General features: G+C 37.8%; 1 protein-coding gene across 1 annotated transcript; it reads left to right on the top strand.

Annotated features, from left to right (window-relative positions):
• Positions 1 to 13,480: 13,480 nt before the first annotated feature.
• On the top strand, positions 13,481 to 18,314 carry nfkbiab (nuclear factor of kappa light polypeptide gene enhancer in B-cells inhibitor, alpha b). The gene is made up of 6 exons (XM_084742225.1): positions 13,481 to 13,835; positions 15,915 to 16,020; positions 16,206 to 16,416; positions 17,063 to 17,151; positions 17,390 to 17,650; positions 17,735 to 18,314. The coding sequence occupies exons 1-6, from the start codon at positions 13,582 to 13,584 to the stop codon at positions 17,768 to 17,770; spliced, it is 957 nt and encodes a 318-aa protein (XP_084598351.1). The 5' UTR covers positions 13,481 to 13,581; the 3' UTR covers positions 17,771 to 18,314.
• The last annotated feature ends 1,288 nt before the right edge of the window (positions 18,315 to 19,602 follow it).

The raw sequence follows: 19,602 nt of genomic DNA, 5'->3' as shown, positions 1-19,602 counted from the left end.
GTGATGTCATCAACATGGCGCACCCCCATTGCCTCTTTGAGTTCACAGGAGAAATAGCATGTCTCTGTGGCAACATTATTGATTTTATGATGAGAAATCTGATTCATTCATCATTCATCAGCTAATTCATTTCAAGTATAGAAAATATAATTATGTCAAGAATTCTTGCTTGGTGTTAATTGTATTTTACATATGATGGTTTGATGTACGTAACTCAAAGTAGAAGTTTCTCAGTTGAACACAATGAATTCATGTTTCTGTCAAGCCCATATGCTAAAACAGTAATGGCTGCTTGGGATGGGAATAGCTGTAACAGTTATTTAATATGATGAGAATTTGTACATGGAACAAGTTGCAAACTCAGCCTGTGATACATATATATAAAATATTTTTGTCACTTTAAATTATTCACTTCCTAGTCTCCCCTATCATTATTATTATTATTATTATTATTATTATTATTATTATTATTATTATTATTATTATTATTGTCGTTGTTGATGATGATGATGATAATGATGTATTTAATTTTATTCTTTTTTTTTTATTGTGATTGTTATTTGCAATAATTCTACTTCTTGAATTGCTTTAGTCAGTAAAATTAGTCTTTTCAGTAGTGTAATTTTCCAGCCACTTTTTTTCCCACGTTGATGAGCTTCTGCCACTGATCTTTTCCTCTTATGTCTAGAAGCTGATGTGGCCTCACATGTTCCATGAAAACATAAATGTATAGCTATAATTTCAAGAAGAAAACCTGATCCCATGTGTATGTTGAATTAAAAAACAGCACCTCGGGGACTCAGATACAGATCACTTCTTTTTAAGAGTACTAATGGACGTTCCTGTCCTGTTCAAGTGTCTCATTATCTGTGTCTTTGTTGGTGGTGGGAATACCTCGGGCACAGCTTTCCCTCTGCGTGTGTGTCTGTGCTTGTGCATGTATGGCGTTATCTCCCCAGCAGGACAGAATGGTGAAAGAGTGAGGGGCAGAGGGGGAGATGGTGGTCGTGTGTGTGTGTGTGTGTGTGTGTGTGTGTGTGTGTGTGTGTGTGTGTGTGTGTAGGGGCCTATTCACAGCCGTCCTCCCGCTAGAAGCTGCTCTGGCTGATAAGAGATCGCAGGGAGATTCATCCATCCATCCATCCATCCTCTCCCCCCCGGGCTCGGCCGGCCCCTCTGCGCGGGCCAGGCGCTCTATAGCTCGGCCAGTGGGCTGAGGCCAGCCGGCGTCGCTCCCTGGAAATCAATCAAGGCGGATGAGCGTGAGAACGAGCTTGAGGGTCGGGCTGCTGGCCTGACGAGGGCCGCCTGGGGAATAGAAATGAGAATAGAAATGAGATGGGTGGTGGAGGGTCCAGCACCAAAAACTAATTAAGCAGCAAGCATCATGGATCTTTAGTTTTGTTTCTTTTTCACAGTATAACTGTCAGCTGCTAATGTGTCCCATAGAGAGGAGAGCTTGACCCAGGTTCAGCCTGTATTGACCTGAAACAGTAGTGAAGGGACTGAAGCCTCTGCTTCTGTAACTTCATATGGTTTCATGTCAATCATCTGGCCCTACATTTTATTGTATTGAAACATATTTCTGTCAGAAAAAGAAATAAATAGATAAAATGTGAGGAATGGCTAAAATGAAATAATATTAATAAGCATGGAAAGAAAAGAATATATAAAATATAACGCAAACACATAAAACAGCAATAAAATAATAGAATACTAAACTAACCATATAAATACTTTAAAAATGGCAAAATCTGTACAGAGAGCAAAAACAAACCTCATGTTGAGTCAAAACAATTAAGAACTGGTCAAATTATTTTTCTTGTATCTCATCATTTTCACTTGCTTTCTCATAATTTTGACCTGAAAAGTCAAAAATGTGATTTTGCAATATGGCACTCGTTCTTTTGAAACAGAAAATATTACAGTACATTACATTTTTCTGTTTAGGCTACTGCAATAAATAGACTTTCCCAAAGTGGACTTAAGTGAGGAAAATCAAGTTTTTGTATCATGTAAATAGTAAATGCTTTTAAATGCAGTAGACCAACTGTCAAAGATAAGGATACATTATAGCTATACAACAATATTCAGAACTATTTTAAAATTAAAATTATTGTTTAGAAATAAGCTGAATTATGATAATAGTTAATTAAAAGTGGGCTTCAGGGGACATAAAGTTCTACAATGAGGTTAAAATAATGAAGCTTCATATTCAAGAAAAAGGAAGGCTACAGGATGACAGAAAAGTATTGATCATACAGCTTTCAGTAGTTTTAAAAACAGGGTAAATGTTCTCTGTCGATGTCCAGTAAAAATATGGATCCACAGGCAGTCTGAGGACGCTGCTGGCTGGAGGACATGAAGTGTCTGTGTGTGTATGTGTCTTTAGTTTGCATCGCATCAGTGTGCAGTGAGGTGGATAATCCTCCAGACTGCTGAAAATGACTCTATTGATCTGTGCTTCTCAGTCACAAGCCTTAAGTACTGCAGTATTATACAGCTGAGCTGTGCGTCTGTCTGTCAGTCCGTCCGTCTGTCTGTCTGTCTGTCTGTCTGTTATGTTTGCATTGAGTTTTCTCACCTAATCAGCAGTCTAGCAGTTTAGTTTTAGGATTTGAGATTATGGTTAACTGTAACAAGAGAAAGAGGTTTAATTTAGTGTGAAGAAAATTAGCTTTCCGTGAAGTCATGAGAAGGTCTTTATAACTACACTGATGGATTATTTGTCTTTTCCACCAAGTAAAAAAGATCAATTACACATTAAAACAGCTCTCAATTGGTTTAAATCTCTTTCGCGCACATAGTGAGGCTGTGAACTGTGTGTGCTCTGTTGGATGTGGCAGAGATTATTACAAGAATAAAACCCAAATTAAGCAGTGCTTGTATTAATATTTTCTTGATTAAATTAACTTATTCAATAATTATTTTTTTTAAGTTAACATTCAGTAAGACAAATAAAGATAATAAAATAACAGAATCCTTGATGTCAGTGAAATTTACCTTTTACAGCACAGCCTTTTAAAAAAAAATTTCCCTTCTTAAATTTACACTCTTTAATAAGATACCCAGCCATCAGTCAGTTACAAAAAGGCTTTAATATGTTACCATACGGTACCATACATTCTTCTTTGGCATTTCCATATGGTGTTTTTTGCACTGCACAAAAAAAGCTGATCCCTGTCTACATGCATATGTCTACATATAACCCTTGTCACTATAATTAACTTAAAACAATCAGTAAAACTCTCCAAATCAACCACAGATGTCATTGTCATAAAGAGTTTATGCACTCTGTTGTGTGACAGCAGATGTTTGTCACATCTGAATAAAGTGGTCATCTGGTTCCATCTACTGGTAGAGAGTCTTAGTACAATTATTAGCAGGTGAATTTGCTTTTGTATTCTTTTTCTTTTTGGGCGGTGAGGATGGACAACTCCAAAACCTGTTATGGATGAAATCATAACAACTACTGAGCTTGCATGAGAACTGTTATTACTTCCATGACAACTGAGCAAACACTGATGAATACCTTATGATACAGCTGAAAGCGCTGAAAAAAGATAGTGAGTGAGCCTTGAATTAATTCATTTTTGTTCAACTGTATTGTTGTTGTTGTTGTTGTTGTTGTTGTTGTTGTTGTTGTTGTTGTTGTTGTTGTTGTTGTTGTTGTTGTTGTTGTTGTTGTTGTTAAACCAGTTTGACTGTGTGACAGCAGCCCTCTTACTCCCCCTGGTGGCAAGGAACTTGTCTCTTATTGTCACTGACTAAATTCTTCCTGTCTGACCCACACTGGGGCTGATGTTTTATCAGCTGTGTTACACCGAGTCTGTGCAGCCTGATTTGGCATCTGTGCATCCAGTGAGCATCTCACTGTTAATTAGATGAGATCGACTTTCCCTCATTGGCACATTGGGATCCTTGTTTAGACTTGGTCTTCAGGAAAGACTCTTGTTGTCTGATTACAACACTAAATAACAGGAAACTGGAGCTGTGAATCTGGCAGGATCATCACAATTTGCACATCTGTTTTCAACACGGTGTAGTAACAGAAGCAATGAAAAACAATCAGTTTTAACAAAAGGGAAGTCTGCCCTGCTGACTGCTTAAAACCCCGACAGCCCATTAAAGCAGACTCAGCAAAATCCAGGAACGTAAACAAACGAGTTAACAACCCTGCTGTGAAGTAATGACAGCTAAACCCAGCAGTATTTTAGGATTAGCTACTTGTATTCTCTGTAGAAACTTAATCACAAATTTAACTGCATTTGTTGCAAATATGAAATGCTTTCTTATTTTAACAAAGAAAAAGTCAACCAAAATGTAAAGTGGTTTTCTTGGGAATAAAGAGTGAAGAATTAAGAGAGTGTTATAAAAAAGACACAATGCAATACATATAAAGTATAATATCATTAATCCATCTATTTGAGGAAGTGTTTTATATACAAGTATATTCAGCAACACTATAATGTAAAAAAAAACCCTTTGCTTCTGCATTCAAAATCTTACTTACACTAAGTAAAAGTACGAACAGTACAATGAACTTAAAGTATCAAAAGTACTCCTGCCCTACAGTGTTTAATTATTATATATTATTATTTATTAGGATATTTCCTTATTATTGTTAACCAGCTGATTTGTGGGTAGTATTTGTGTGTTACAGCTGGTGGAGGTGAAGCTTATTTAACTACTTTATGTACATTCAGTATTAATCTGTACCAGTCGTGGAAGAAAATTTTAGATCTTTTACTTAAGTTGTAGCTTGAACACTGTAAAAATTAGGCATCGCTTGATATTTTATCAACACATATATATATTCAATAGCGATACTAATACAGCAGCCGCGAGTATCTGCAGATACTGATACCAATCTGATATTTCTTTTCCGTCTCTTAAACTAAGCTGTTAATGACACATCTGAATGGATGCACTTTGCTAAACCTTGCCGTATAAAAAAAAACTCATCATGTCCAAACAGTGAAAATATTCTGCTCCCAAGAGCGAAGAAACTTTTTCGCTCGCAGACATTTGATTGGTCATTGCCACTCATGTGCTCACATTCAAAATGAACCTTAAATAAACTGTATAAGTGCATATATTGCACAGAGCTGCTTTTGCTTTTGTCTTCCTTGAGCTTAAAATAACACACACTCCACACAGCTGACATGAGGACGACACTGCCGGCAGGACTCTCTCACTTCACGTTCTACCAGCTGTTCACATGACACGTGCTGCTCACCTGTGTTACTCTTGACACATCTCTCTTTACAGCATGTCGCTAAAAGTTTACTTAAAGTTTAGTTTCATTTACATGGTAGTTTAGGCTAAATGATGCTATCAGATATACCGATGCTGAGTTGGTATCAGCACATCCCTCATAAAAGTACTCTCTTATAAGTAAAAGTACTGCATTCAAAATTCTACTTCAGTAAAAGTACTCGTTATGAAGAAAGGCCCAATTCAGAATCATGTATATTATATTATTGGATTATATTTATTTATTCATTAATGTGTTCATCACTGTAATGTCGCAGCTCATAAAAGTAGAGCAGATTTGAATTACTAGTACTGCCAGGGAGCTTAAAGTACTAAAACATCATAATCTATTTGTTGATTTATATTTTGTATTAACAATCTAAGTCTGCAAAGTAACTAATGCTTTAAAATACACATAGTAGAGTAAAAAGTACAATATTTGCTATAATTTCTGTAGTGGTGTGGAACTATAAAGTAGCATAACATGGAACTACTTTAGTAAAGTACAAGTGCATTAAAATTGTACTTAAAGACAGTACTTGAGTACATGTACTCAGTTACTGCTGATCTGTACATCATATTTTATAAATGGATACTATGCTTTGTCAAACCTGAATCTGCAAAGTGACTAGTACCATCACTGTTATTAAACATAGTGGAGTAAAAAGTGTAAAATTGCATAAAATAGAAATTGTCAAATAAAGTACAAGTACCTCAAAAAGTACAGAAGTACATTTGACAGTTACATCTCACCACTTGTTTGAAATAGAGATGTATACTGAGGGAATGGACTGAAACAGAAGCAAACATTTACAGCACATGACTGTAAAATCCTGCAGTAAATACAGAGTAAAGTCTTCAAGACAACGAGTCATTCTGCACACAGTCCGGTAAGGAAGAAGGAAATGGGAAAAAAGTGAAGCAGGTAAGGAAACAGGTTAAAACTGAGAAATCACTGTATGTCAAAGTTCACGGGGGGTTTTGGTTTGAACACAGTCACACATCTAGAATGTGACTTGATGAGCCATTGTTCACTTTGACCCTTTACCTTGAAGAATTTTATTGTGTGTGGCTGATTGAGTGATTCATGGTGAGTCATTGTGTGTTTTACATGTCTGCTCATGTCCAGAATGCTCAGGGATTCCCACCGACGCACAGATACTGTACATGCATTTATGTAACGATGACTAGACTTTTTGTCACAGCAGAGATTTTAACATGAAATAGTGTAAACAGAGGTGTTACAGCTGATTCTAATTCTGCTGTTGTGCATGTTGGCTCACTGGAAGGAGTCTGCTACACTAAACAGAATGGGACCTTAATTATTGGTAACATCTGTGTTCATACTAATACAGCTGTTGTAAAGAAAAAATATTCTAGAGGATATTAAATAGGCTGAGAAATACTGCAGCTCACACTGTGAAGCTTTACACATTTTCACACTAAGTAATAAAGCAAAGACATATTTTTAAATGCTGCAAATTGATTTGGTTCCAACAATTCTCTCCCAAATTCATTATACATCTAAAAATGTGTTAATTTAATAACATGTAGTATGGTTATTATTATACACTGTAAAAAAAATAATAATAACACACAGGAAGTTAGTGCAATTAACTGATCTTTTCTCATTTAGCTAACATAAATGTACAAGTTTTATTTGTTCCAAGTTAATTAAAAATTATAATTTCTATTTATTTTCAGAACACTTCGAAAGTTATACACATGAGTACATCTAACTTAAAGTTCTGTGACTTGAAATAAGTGGTTGAATGAATGTACAGTACAGAGTTCAATCAACACGAGAAACCAAGTTTCTCAGGAAATATGATCTGCATGTCAGCAGACTTCCCATCATGCAGTATGAAATGAACAACCGACTCCTCAATCTGAGAAAATGTAAAAGAAAATCAAATTTGTCTGTAATGTTCCCCCAGTGTGACTGAAGAGTTGTTGACTCAACTTAATAGCTTAAATTAAGTTCTCAATTACAGCTGAATTAATGTCAATTAATGACAAGAAAGGTTTATTTGATTTTAATCATTTCAAAATTACTTAAAGTCTCTTCAAATTCAGTCAATTTAATGTACCCAAGACATTAATCACTAATTTCTTCATGTTAAAACAAACTGTTGTTTTTTTCTTTGTTTTTTTTTTCTTTGTTTTTTTTTTTTTACATTGATAAAATTATTGAATCATCTGATAACTTTAAAAGAGCCCATCATGTGGTTTTGTGACTTTGTTTTCAACTGGTAAATACTGTACAGTAACTCACTTGAGGATCATAGTAAAACTACTTCAGCCTCTACTATACTCACATGCCACACAGAGAAGAATGAACATAACTGTGGTGCTAAATTGGCCCTGGTTTAAAGAAACCACTGGTGCTTAGTAACAATGTCCTGCAAAACTGGCAGTGTTAGTCCACTGTGCCAATGTTATTTTGCCGCTTTCATGTTTTCTCTTGTGTGATCAGCGTGTTTTCATTATTGTTACTGTTAGCAAGAGAAACATTTAGGTTGCCAGGAAAAATATCTGGCTTTCACTCAACTCACTTCCTTGTGTGTATTTTGTTCCAGTAAACACAACAATAAATAGATAAATAAATCCATTAATAAAAGATTAAAAATGGCCATTACTTAGTACACAGTCTGCATATGTGATTTATACACAAGAAAAATGACTAACAGCCCACATACATGTATGATTACATGCATGTACTGTACCTCACATACAATCATTATGGCATAATCCTTTCTTAATTGTATGAATGCAACAATTTTACAGTCAGTAAAGTAAGTCTTTTTTTCCATATACATTGTAGTTAGTTAATCAGTGATAAACTAAATGACCACAATCACAGGACTACTGTAAGGACAGAGTTTATGGCACAGATGTTCTGGATGTTCATACTGTCTCTGAGGTCTTGAATAGAAAAGGTGATTTAGACCAGAGGTAGTTAATATTACATGCAAATACACGTTCTAAAATGCTTCATTTGTTATTACATTAATTATCAAAAGGGGATTACAGAGATAGTTCAAGATACAGTCTGGGGGAATTTTACAGTTTTTCCCACTTTCCCAGAGTCAGAGGTTAATAAATGCCTTAGAAAAGACCTTTTAAAAATGTGTTTGTTGTAGCTGTAGTTGTAAAAAAACAAAAAAAAACAAAAAAACAAAAACAGAAGTGTTATCCCATAGAAATCCAGGATTTGAGCAAAATTAAGCAACCTTTTTCCAGGCTTTGTCTGAGGAAAGGCCCACAGTCACAGACTTTGAAAACCCCTGATTTAGACCCTTTAACAGCTGTTTTTGGTCCCTAAAATGAGGTAAGCTAGTTCACAGTGTAATGTGATAACATTTGATTGTCTCCTGGCACACAGATGAATACTACTTAATTGAAAGCAGGCAACAACCTCACTCAAGAGAGGGATGATCTCCAAAACAGGAGGGTAAGTTCTATAGAAAAACATGGTTGCCTTTTATAACTTACTTCTTACTGTCATGAGGTTTTTTTGGTGACCTCGTACTGTACATGTGGTCCAGGCGGTTGTCACAGCTGTTGGTGCATCTCTGCAGACTCTGTGTCTGTGGGCGGTTAGACAGCAGAAGTCACAACATCCTCGTCTTTAAGTTTAACAGAATGTAGCATTCAGTCTCTCCTGCCAACTGTTATTTATTTAAAAAAAAAAAAAAAACTTAAAAAAAACATCATATAAGGAGGATAGTTTTTCTTTGTGCAAGGTTTGGTTGCTAAATTTATACACAGATGTTGAACCTGCTGAACTCACAGTGAAAGGTAGCAGAATCCAAAACATATGAAACAAGGCGAGCATTGCTATTAATTAAAGCTACTACCAAGAACTTTCATATTTTGTTGATTTTGGAGACCCCTGTGGACAAAAACGGTAGAGGCTCCACTGTGATAATTGTAAAATATAACATAAAAATTAAAATGATCTATAATCTTATATAATTTTTACTTCATTCAGTATTATTCTTTACCTTTTTTTTTTTCAGATTAACTGTTCTCTGTTAGGAAGACTGTTAATAAGACAATACACTCTTTTGTGTTACATAAATTTGTGTTATTATGAGACTATTTTTTTAAATTACAAATGTATAATTCCAAATGTTGTGCAGAGTTATGGTTTACAAGATCCAATTGATAAAAGCACAATAAAAACAGCGTATAAAAATAGAGCTTATCAGAGACTTGATAACATCATCTCTGTTTCCTTCCCCATGTTTTCCGGTTAGATCACACTCCAGCCAGTAATAGGTAATGCGTGCAAGTCTTGATGACTGTTTATTGTTTGAAAAGCCCATGAAAAACCAGCAGGAAAACACAAAAAACACACACAAAAAATCCAGGATGTGCATTTCTTATGCAAGTGTAGTTACTTCCCCCCATGTCTGAGACTTCCACAGTAGTATACGGTTTAGGTATTAGCATTTTGTTTCTGTACTGTTTTAAGCATCAGTTGTTTCAGACTTTCATGGCAGTTACCGTAATGATGCCGAGCTGTGCTGGTTTCATCTGACTGGTTTCCGGTCAAAATGATTCAGTTTTACTGAGTCCAATCATATCGGCATCATTTACACATAATCTGCATATAAAACGGATGAGGATAAAGAGTGCTTCATGCTAATGTCCAACACTGTTAATGTGCTTAAACATCATATTTTAGATGGTTCCGCGTCGGGACCTTTATTAAACGCTGTTTTTTCAGTTTTATCCACAAAAGTGGACATGGCATAAAAAGCGACTCTAAAATGTTTCAAAATGTAAAAGTAGTGAGTGACTGTTCCTGTTAAATATTGAGTGACTGAAGTTGAATGTTCCCATCTGTTTAAATACATAAAGCTTTGTGTGTGTGTGTGTGTGTGTATAACTGCTTTGTTTCCCCTTTGTCCCTGCGTCCTCCAGCCTGCTGGTTGCATTCCTTTCCTCCATTCATCTGCCTTATTCTGGTTCAAACAGAGGTCTTGTTTTCACTGTGCATTCAAAGCTGATTGTGATCAGCAGGCTGGATACATAATATGTATTCAGAATGAACTGTGAGTGTGAATGTGGCTTGTGTGTTTCCTTGTCCTCTCGACAGTCTTTCCATTCCTGCCTCAGAAACTGATTTACAGGAACGATGTCAAACTGAAAACTGCAATCGCTGGACGGTAAACGGAAACATTCCAAAAACATTTTTCCCTTCTGATTCCGATGTCGGAACTTTGCATATCATCCAGTAATGAGTAATCTTTTCTCATTAACTTAACCTGAATATACAATTTATTTGTTCAAGTTAGTTCAACTTAAAAAATTAAGTATCTATTTTCAGTGACTGAAGAGTTGTTGGTTCAACTGAACATCTTAATCTTATTGATGTGTTTTTCCTCATGCACAGCTGAATTAATATCAAGGTTATTTGACTAGAAAACTTTATTTTGAATTATTATAAAATTGTCTTTAAAAGTTCAGCCAAGTAAAAAAATTTAAGCAAGCTGCCATGTCAGGGCTAATAAATTACATGATTTCAGATTTGTGCATAGTCATGTGTAGCTGATTCAACATTTTAAGTTTTATTGGAGGCATTTATGATACTGTTATCAAAAGAACTCTAAAAGTAAATTATTGTTAATTCATCATTGTGTAACATGGTATATGCCTAAACCTTCTTCATGGTGCACAATACTCTGCACAGAAGCTATTTTCCCTTTGCAACACTTTGCATTTTGCATGCATATGTGCATTTTCCTAACCAGAGTCCTAACATGTTGCTCAACAGTTGCTAACGTGACAATAAAAAATGTGCTGAGAGTGAAGCCTGAGCTTCCCAGTTTAACTGGTCACACAGCTGAACAATGGGAGGTAAAACATGCCTGGAGTTTCCCTCAGGCCCTCAGAACACCACGTTCAACTTGTTTGTTTTTAAAGGGATTGGTCACAACCTCGTGAAGTCTTGCGGCCTTATCAGGGACTTGGAGTCCTTCCATTTTATCTGCAGAGGAATTGAATGAGTGATGTGATACTGGGTTATTAGAGGCTCTGCACTTGAATTGGTGGGAGTTTAATCCATCATTCACCATGTTCAGAAATAGTGGGCAGGATGTTGACAGTTAGTAAATGCTTGCGACCTCTGACCTCTCTGCTTGCCAGATACTGTTTGCACAAAATCATTTTTGATTATTATGATTTCTCAGAACAGACATAAACAGGCATATATTACAGCAATCAGAGAAGCTCCCCTGACAGAGAGAATAAAAGCTGTCAAAGGTACCTTTAAGAACGAACAGAAGCTTGGCAATGGGGGTCAACATCTGAGGATGTCAGGGAAACTCCACTGTAGGCCTGTCGGTTTGTTCTGGTGTTTATCATATCATATTCAGAGCATGATAAGCAAACTGAAAGCATGTTGCAATCACACCTTAACTTTTGGAGGAAAGTCCTATGCATGCTGCAGCCCACCCTCCTCCCTGCTGTAGGCCTTCACGCCCATTCAAAACACAGAGGGCCTCCTGAGCAACATTTCCTTTTGCTCAAGTGATTCAGTAGGGACGTGTTCATGAAGGTGTAGTTTTAGGACTTTCCATTCATCCGATCCCTCGCTCATGTCAAAACAGAAACTCTTTAATTAGGCAACACGGCACAAGAGGGAAAAATAGAAAATATAGTCGCTTTGAGGCTCTCAAAGCATTAAAAAAAAAATACGCAACAGTAATATCTCTTTACAGAAATCACGATCCAGTAACCCAAGGTAATCTGCGGACCTTTTTGTGAGCAGTTTCATATAGGAAGTCATGTCTTTCTACCATTTGCCAACCGTATCACCACACAGAAGCAAGCATGCATCTGCCTATGGATGAGAGGTTTGTGCTCATACCAATGCGAGATGTAAATATTACTGGCGTCCTCCTCGGCTGAGCTGTAATCTCTCATCCATGAGTAGATGCAGACTTACTTCTGCACAGAGATACTGTTGGTGGGTGTAGTTCTGTAGCAAGAAAATCGCTCCTTCATGAAATTGTCTCATACAAAGCAATGAAGCATGAAACCAGTTACAATGATTTAAAACCACACCGGTTCTTTTTTGTCAACATTTTTATACTGTGGACAAAATAGTAGATATCGGTCAGCTGATATTGGCTTATCACAGCTATATCGGTCGATATTAGTACCAGCATATATGCTGTCTGATATGTATCTATATGAAAACTGTATTTAACAGAGCATACTGTAGATTGCTTTTATTTATTAGTTTTATAGGCAGCATTTTGGTCTTTCTTCTTAATTCAAGTTTAATATATACATACATTTTTCCTCTATATGTGGTTTTATTTATAGTTATGTATAATTATTAAAAATACCAGTGAAAACTCACTGTTTCAGTGTCCTGATATCATTTGTAACAGTAAAGTTTATTTATAAACTATACAATACATCGATATCAGAATGTTTCTACCATGTATGTATTCGCTATGAATGTATTTGCCTATCAGTATCTGCATCTGCCCCAAAACTCCAGCATCAGTTGGATGCTAGTGTTATAAAGAAAATAGTGCCTATATGAACATGCTCACAACAAGGGCTGTGGATTATCTTGAGTAACCAAGCCATTTCTGGAAAGAGTTTTACAAATGCAGGTTTGCACTTAGAGCACCACAAGCTGAGCACCATCAAGTTCTATTATATTAAAAAGATGGCAGACATCTTTAAGGCAAAACTCTGCAAGTTACACCTAAACTATCTAGATGGATAAATAGCACTACATGTAAGAGGAAAAATATGTATTTATAATTTGGGGTGAACTGTCCCTTTAACATTTGATCTGTTTAAGCATTGATGTGGCTTTAAGGCTGATTTCTTCCTTTAATTTTTAGCTGGTTTCACAGATTGAGTTTGGTTAAATACAACAACAGTATGCATGATAACTGAGCAAAATGTTTTCAAGGTAACTTTAGGTTTGAGGTGCAAGTATAAAATGCATATTTGTTATGGAACTATGGCATTTTAAAAAAGTCCAAATGAGGACAGAAATACTGCAGAAAGGTGTATTTTAAGTGCAGCAAATGTAGGCTGCAAAAGTACTTTGCTTTCTCAGTGACAGAGTGCAGTATATTTATGTGTCTCAATAGAAATCCCCTCTTGGAGCCAGCAATCTGTGTGCTATGTTATGTTAAGTGACAGTTTCGTGGAAATCCCCCACCTAGTTGTTAGCTCCGCCCTCTGCAGCCACACACACACACACACACAGAGGGCATTTACAGACTGCTGCACGACTCCGTCAGAAGACAACCTAACGCACCTCGTCTCGAACAACAAACCGTCATGGACCTCCACCGGACCAGTATATTAAACCAAATGGATTACGGCCGAGAATCTAAAGAAGGGAAGCCGGCCCAGTCGACGGACGAGCGGCTGGACAGCGGCTTGGACTCGCTCAAAGAGGAGGAGTACCAGGCTGTGGCGGCCGAGATCCGTCAGTTCCACTTGGACTGTGAGCCGCCGCAGCACAAACAGGCTCCCGCAGTCACCGCAGAGCTGCACGAATGGAAAACGCAGATCACAGAGGACGGAGACACGTAAGTTTTACACCAGAGATAAAGTTACGGAGCTAATTTGTGAATTTTCAGAGATAAAGGCTGCCTCGTAGTATCGGCTGAGTAGGCCCAGCTCGGGTCTTGGAGGTAATTTGATCCTTTCCTGTGGGGAATGTCTTCCTCCAGCTTGTCATTACAATTCACAGGCCCGAGCCTAACTTTAGTCCGCGCCGGAGCTTAACTTTGCAGCACTGTAGCTTATAAAAGTATTGCTGCAGCGTTAAAAATACACATACCGGGTGTCCGGATTTGATAATGGGTCTGGCTGTGGTCGGACACGGCGGTATTGGACGTAAACAAAAGGCTATTATCAGGAGGGAATCTACTATGGCCGCGGGTCAGACTGGGAAAGTCCCGGGCGCGTCGCCAAGGAATCCGACCCAAGCGCGCTCCCGTGGAGCGAGAAGAAGGGGAAAAAAAACTAGAAAAAGTACCTTAAATTACACAAACGTACGTCTGTGGAGACTGAGGGCGAAGATCCGCTCCGCTATACGTGTCTGTGGCTTGTTGCTATTATAAAACCAGGGGGAATAACATTATGAATAACTCTAAATGTTATTTTTGTTATAACGCAATTCATCCGCCGGGAAATATAGTCCAGATTCCAAACTCAGGACAGTACTGTTAAATGTTGTAATAGCACGTGCACAAATTATGTAATATTAGGCTTAAGTAGAATAATGTGACTTAACTGATCATAGGATCTATCCATTACAAAGCAATGAAGCAATGAAGCATGAAGCGGTTACAGTGATTTGCAGTCACAGTGTGGGGTCCGGGCAGCGCTTTGGGTCATCAGCAGCTTCTACAGGAGCCATTTGTTTTATTCATCTGCACTGATTAATTGCAATTAGCATTCTTTGTAAATGATCCCAGTTAACTGTAAATTGATTGCAGTGTTATATTTACAAAGCCCATCATATTGATTTGAGTGTAGAGATGCAACAAGTAACCCAAGAATCAATTCGTAAATTAACTGGTAACTTTTGATAATGGATTAATTGGTTTGAGAAAAAAAAAAGTTTAGAATTCTCTGATTTCGGTTCATTAAAGGTGAACATTATCTGGTTTCTTTTCTCCTCTATGGTAGTGAACTGACCATCTCTGGGTTGTGGGCAAAACAAGCATTTGAGGACGTCATCTTTGGCTTTGGGAGCCATCTTTCACCCTTTCCTGACATTTTATAGAATAACTAACCATCAATTAATTGATGAAAAAATGAACAGATTAATTGATGACAGAAGTAATTGTTAGTTGCAGCTCTATTTGAGTGCAGATTAAAAAATAAAGAATCACATTATCCAGTATGTAAACTGCATCAAGAAAGAACTATTTTTTGTCAATTTCAAACATATGCTACTGAGCATTTTCAGGGCTGATTTACAAATTCTCTGCAATAATGTGATAAAATTAGGGCTGTGATTAACATTATTGATCAATCTGCAGATTATTGTTAGTGTCTACTCCATAAAATGTTTTTTAAAAAATGTGAAAAATGCTCATTAAAATTGTCTTGAGTGACGTCCTCAAATTTCTTCTTTTGTCAAACCAACAGTCAGTGACAAAGAAAAGCAGCAATCCTTACATTTAAAATGTTATAGACAGCATATGTTTGACATTTTTGCTTCAAAAATGAATGAAACAATTAATCAGTTATCAAAATAGTTGGTAACTAATTTTCTTTCAGTTGACTAATTGCTGCACCAATACCATTACTTGTAGTCTGTGCCCGATTTAGTACATTATAAAGCTGTTTTCTGCTTTTCTATATTTTTCTGGCCTGTCAGCTAATTGTTGTGCCTTTTAAACCAGTTATAGACCCATTAGTTATTACGTCAGTTCTTCACTATTCAAAACTAGCAGTAGTTGATATAGATGGAAAAACACACACACAATCAGAGGTATTCTGTATGTATTTGCTGTTATTTACTTGCTTACAAAATGTCAAGTGACTTTGTGTCACTTGTTTCCTTGTGGAAAATCTTCCTTTTGTCTTGTAGATTTTGCTGTTGCGTACGTGTATTCTAACAGGTTTTCCAACATCTCTCTGTGTCTCTGTAGGCTGCTCCACCTGGTCATCATCCACGAGGCCAAGGACTACATCAGAACGATGATAGACTTGTCCAGGAACACAGACTTCCTCAACACACAAAATGACCAGAGACAGGTGTGTGAGAGATCGTCTTCCTCTCCACCCCATTCTGTTTGCTTACTCTGTCTGTCTGTCCTCTCCACCAGGCTGCAGCAGTAATAAAAATTAATGCACTATGTCTGTTATCACATGAAGAAAAGTGAAGGTTCCTGCTGACTCAGTAACTCAAACTGTCTTCTCCTAACTTCCTCCCATCCCAGACTCCTCTCCACTTAGCAGTAATAACAAACCAGGCGGATGTGTGCCAGCGCCTCCTCGTATCCGGCTGTGACCCCACATTGGTTGACGACAACGGGGATACACCTCTTCACATCGCCTGTCGCCATGGTAACCTGCTGTGCTTCAGCGTCATCACACAGAACTGTCAGCCAGAGCATCTACATGCGATGATGGCCGCCTGCAACTACCATGGTGAGATTGTAGAACAGTGACACTGACTTTTCCTTTGTTTGCGTTCAAAAATGTTTGAAATTAGCAGTGGTAAGTAGGCAGAATATTATATTTTGTAGAAGTGGTGATTTTCATTCTGTGGTGATGCATGGAGACGGATGAGACACTATCCAGTCTGCTGCTGGTCTTAACTGCTAGTTAAAAGAAAGAAGAGGTGGGCCTGAAAAGAGTCATTTCTGCTGCCCATTATCCCTGAACAGTATGGTTAGGAGGAAGGAAACATTTAAACAAGCAAGGGGAATACCATGGCCATCACATCCTGACAAAAACCCATCTATTACATGGCACGTAATGTTAGATGCTGAGGCTCCAAATTGAAATGTGGGATGCTTCAGTTTCAGACTTGAGAGCAGATGTTTTTAAGCCTTGAGTACAGCACTGTTGGCTTGTTTGCAGACCCAAATTTAAAAAATAAAATAAAAACATGAACTAATGTCTCGTTAAATGAAAAGTGTCACAGATCAAAGTCCACTTTCCTTTAGTAATCTACATTAACATGGCAGATTAATATAAATCAATGTATAGACCCACCATTTTCTAGAAAACTGCGGGTATAAAATGACTGGTCTGATTGTTAATGTCTTCTTCTGATCTGTTTTATTTCCAGGTCAGAACTGCCTCCACCTGGCTTCAGTTCAGGGTTTCCTCTCACTGGTGGAGAATATGGTGGATCTTGGGGCTGACATTAATGCAAAGGTAAGCACACACACCAAATCTTTGTGGGGGATTTTCACATTTAGAGTGTACAATCACCAAATGTGTCTGACCCATACACCAAATATTGGCACATTTAAATTAACCTTTAAATCGAATTGTTGTCAACTATTAAACTAATTGCTAACTGTCAATTAATTCTCTGGTTGAAATTTCTCCAATGTGAATATTTTCTGGTTTCTTAACTGAATATCTTGTTTTCTCTCTTTGTGTCCTACAGGAACAGCGCAACGGTCGCAGCGCGCTGCACCTCGCCGTGGACCAGCAGAATCTCTCCCTGGTCAAACTGCTGTTGAAGAAAGGAGCGGACCCCAACCTCCTGACCTCTGGAGGTCACACTCCCTACCACCTCACCTATGGCCGCGACAACGACGACATCAGGAAAGAACTCTTCTCACTGACCAAACCTGACCTGAGGGAGCTGCCTGACAGCGAGTCAGACGACAGCGAAGAGGAGGAGGACGAGGAGTCTGATGAGGAGGTATGTTGAAAATTCAGAGCTTCCACTGTTGCATTAAAAGTTGCTTTCCAGCCAGTATTTAACCATTTTTCTGACTTTTTCTAGGTTGGTTATGACGACATTCAGTGGAATGGACATTAGCAGGAAAGAAGAGGGCGAGAGGAAGTTACAGAGGCTGCGGTGACGACTGTAAAGGACAAGAGAAATGGCTCGGCATGTCTGCTTCTTCCTGCAATAACGTCACAAGAGTCTGAAGGTGTGGGTGACACGGCGCCGGTGTGGCCACTGACAAAACAGACAGGACAGGCAGCTGCGAAAGGAGGAATCAAACAGAGACTTGATGGCCAAATAAACGGATGAGTCCGCTCCAGGCTGCAGGAGAGCAAACGCACGCTGACATGTGAACACATGAAACATTATGATGATGATGATGGGATCGCTGTATAATAAAAGAGGATCGCTTGTATTTTGTGGGACACTGCGAATCATTTGTCACAAAAAACATCCATCCGCACAGATGTACCTGCAACAGCTCTGTTGTATGATATTGTAAATGCTGTGTATACAAAGATGTATTTTTTATGGAAGCTGTGAATGTGTACAGTTGAGCAGGTTGTATATGTCAGACGGCGAACAGTCCAGCACACTCCAGTTAAATTAAAAACACTCATATTTAACAGTAAAAGCCTGTGTGAGTATATTTATTGAGGTTGTGATGAAGGGGAACAGATGACATGTGAGTGGAAAATTGCAGTTGGCAACAGAGGCACTATGTTTGGACAAGAATGCTTTTGCATGTGTGTGTGTGTGTGTGTGTGTACATAAAACATAATAATCTTGGTAATATCACTATAAAGATCATACAGAACCCAGCATATAATCAACAGCGCCTGACAATATTACAAAGCTGCAATTATATGGGAAATTACCTCCACCACGTCCCATTTTCTGCTGCCGTCAGTGTGTCTGTGCTTACAAAAAAAGCTTCCATCAAAGCATGACAGCTGAGTTTCAGTTCTGAGCGGCCGCATTTTATTTTCATATAATGCATGTCATACAGGGAAGTGCTGCTGATAACTAAACAACTCATTTCCACTGAATGAGGAACTGTTGGCGAGTTGAATTCCTCACAGTATGTGCGTAGAGATAAGAGTGTGTGAGGCTGATTGCTCAGTGCTCTAAATCAGGAAGTTTTTGGGAGGGTGGGGCCGAGAGGGGAAGGGACAGGAAATTCCCAGGAACAGAACACTCAGCTGTTCGCGACATTCCTGCTTCTCATTCCTCCAAAGAAGGGAATCTCCACGGAATAACAGGATGCTTCAGTCAAATTCAGGGAAACGGGGAGGAAGGGAGTTTTACAGAAATTCGAGTAAAATAAATATGAAACGTCAATTTCAAATATACTTACACAATTCTGTGAATGTTTTGCAGACTTGCTCTGCAAATGCAACTTCCAATGGAGACAAAGCACTTTGGCTATAGCTGTAAATATTATAAAATGTAGAAGAAAATACATATTTTAAATAATGGCAGTTTCATGTAGGAACTACTTTCTTGTAGAAAAGTATGACTAGTAGAAATAAAGTAGTTGCAGTAGATTCTTCTGCAGGAAGTAGTTACTACATGAAACTGCTTACAATAAGGTCTATGGATTATCTTGAGTAACCGGGTCAGGACATTGGAGATTAGATTTATCTATCTATTTAGATTCATTATTTTGGAGTGAAGGCAGACATCTCTACCCATTCTCCAATCCAGGTGATAACTAACACAACAGGCCAGGGGAAAAAATATGTATTTTTGATTTGGGGGTGATTGTTCCTTTAAATTCTGGTGTAGACACCACAAATTATGTTTTCAAATTAAACAGATATCCATGCTTTGCCTGAAAATGTTAGTCACTGTTCATGATTGAGTAAAAACATTAAAACAGCTGCGCATGTGCTGTACTACTTTTTACTTTTACCTAAGCA

Source organism: Lutjanus erythropterus, chromosome 18, assembly GCF_056507025.1.
Source record: "Lutjanus erythropterus isolate fLutEry1 chromosome 18, fLutEry1.hap2, whole genome shotgun sequence".
Lineage (NCBI taxonomy): Eukaryota > Metazoa > Chordata > Actinopteri > Lutjaniformes > Lutjanidae > Lutjanus > Lutjanus erythropterus.
Note: the sequence above shows the minus strand (reverse complement) of the source record. Positions and strands in the feature narration are given on the sequence as shown.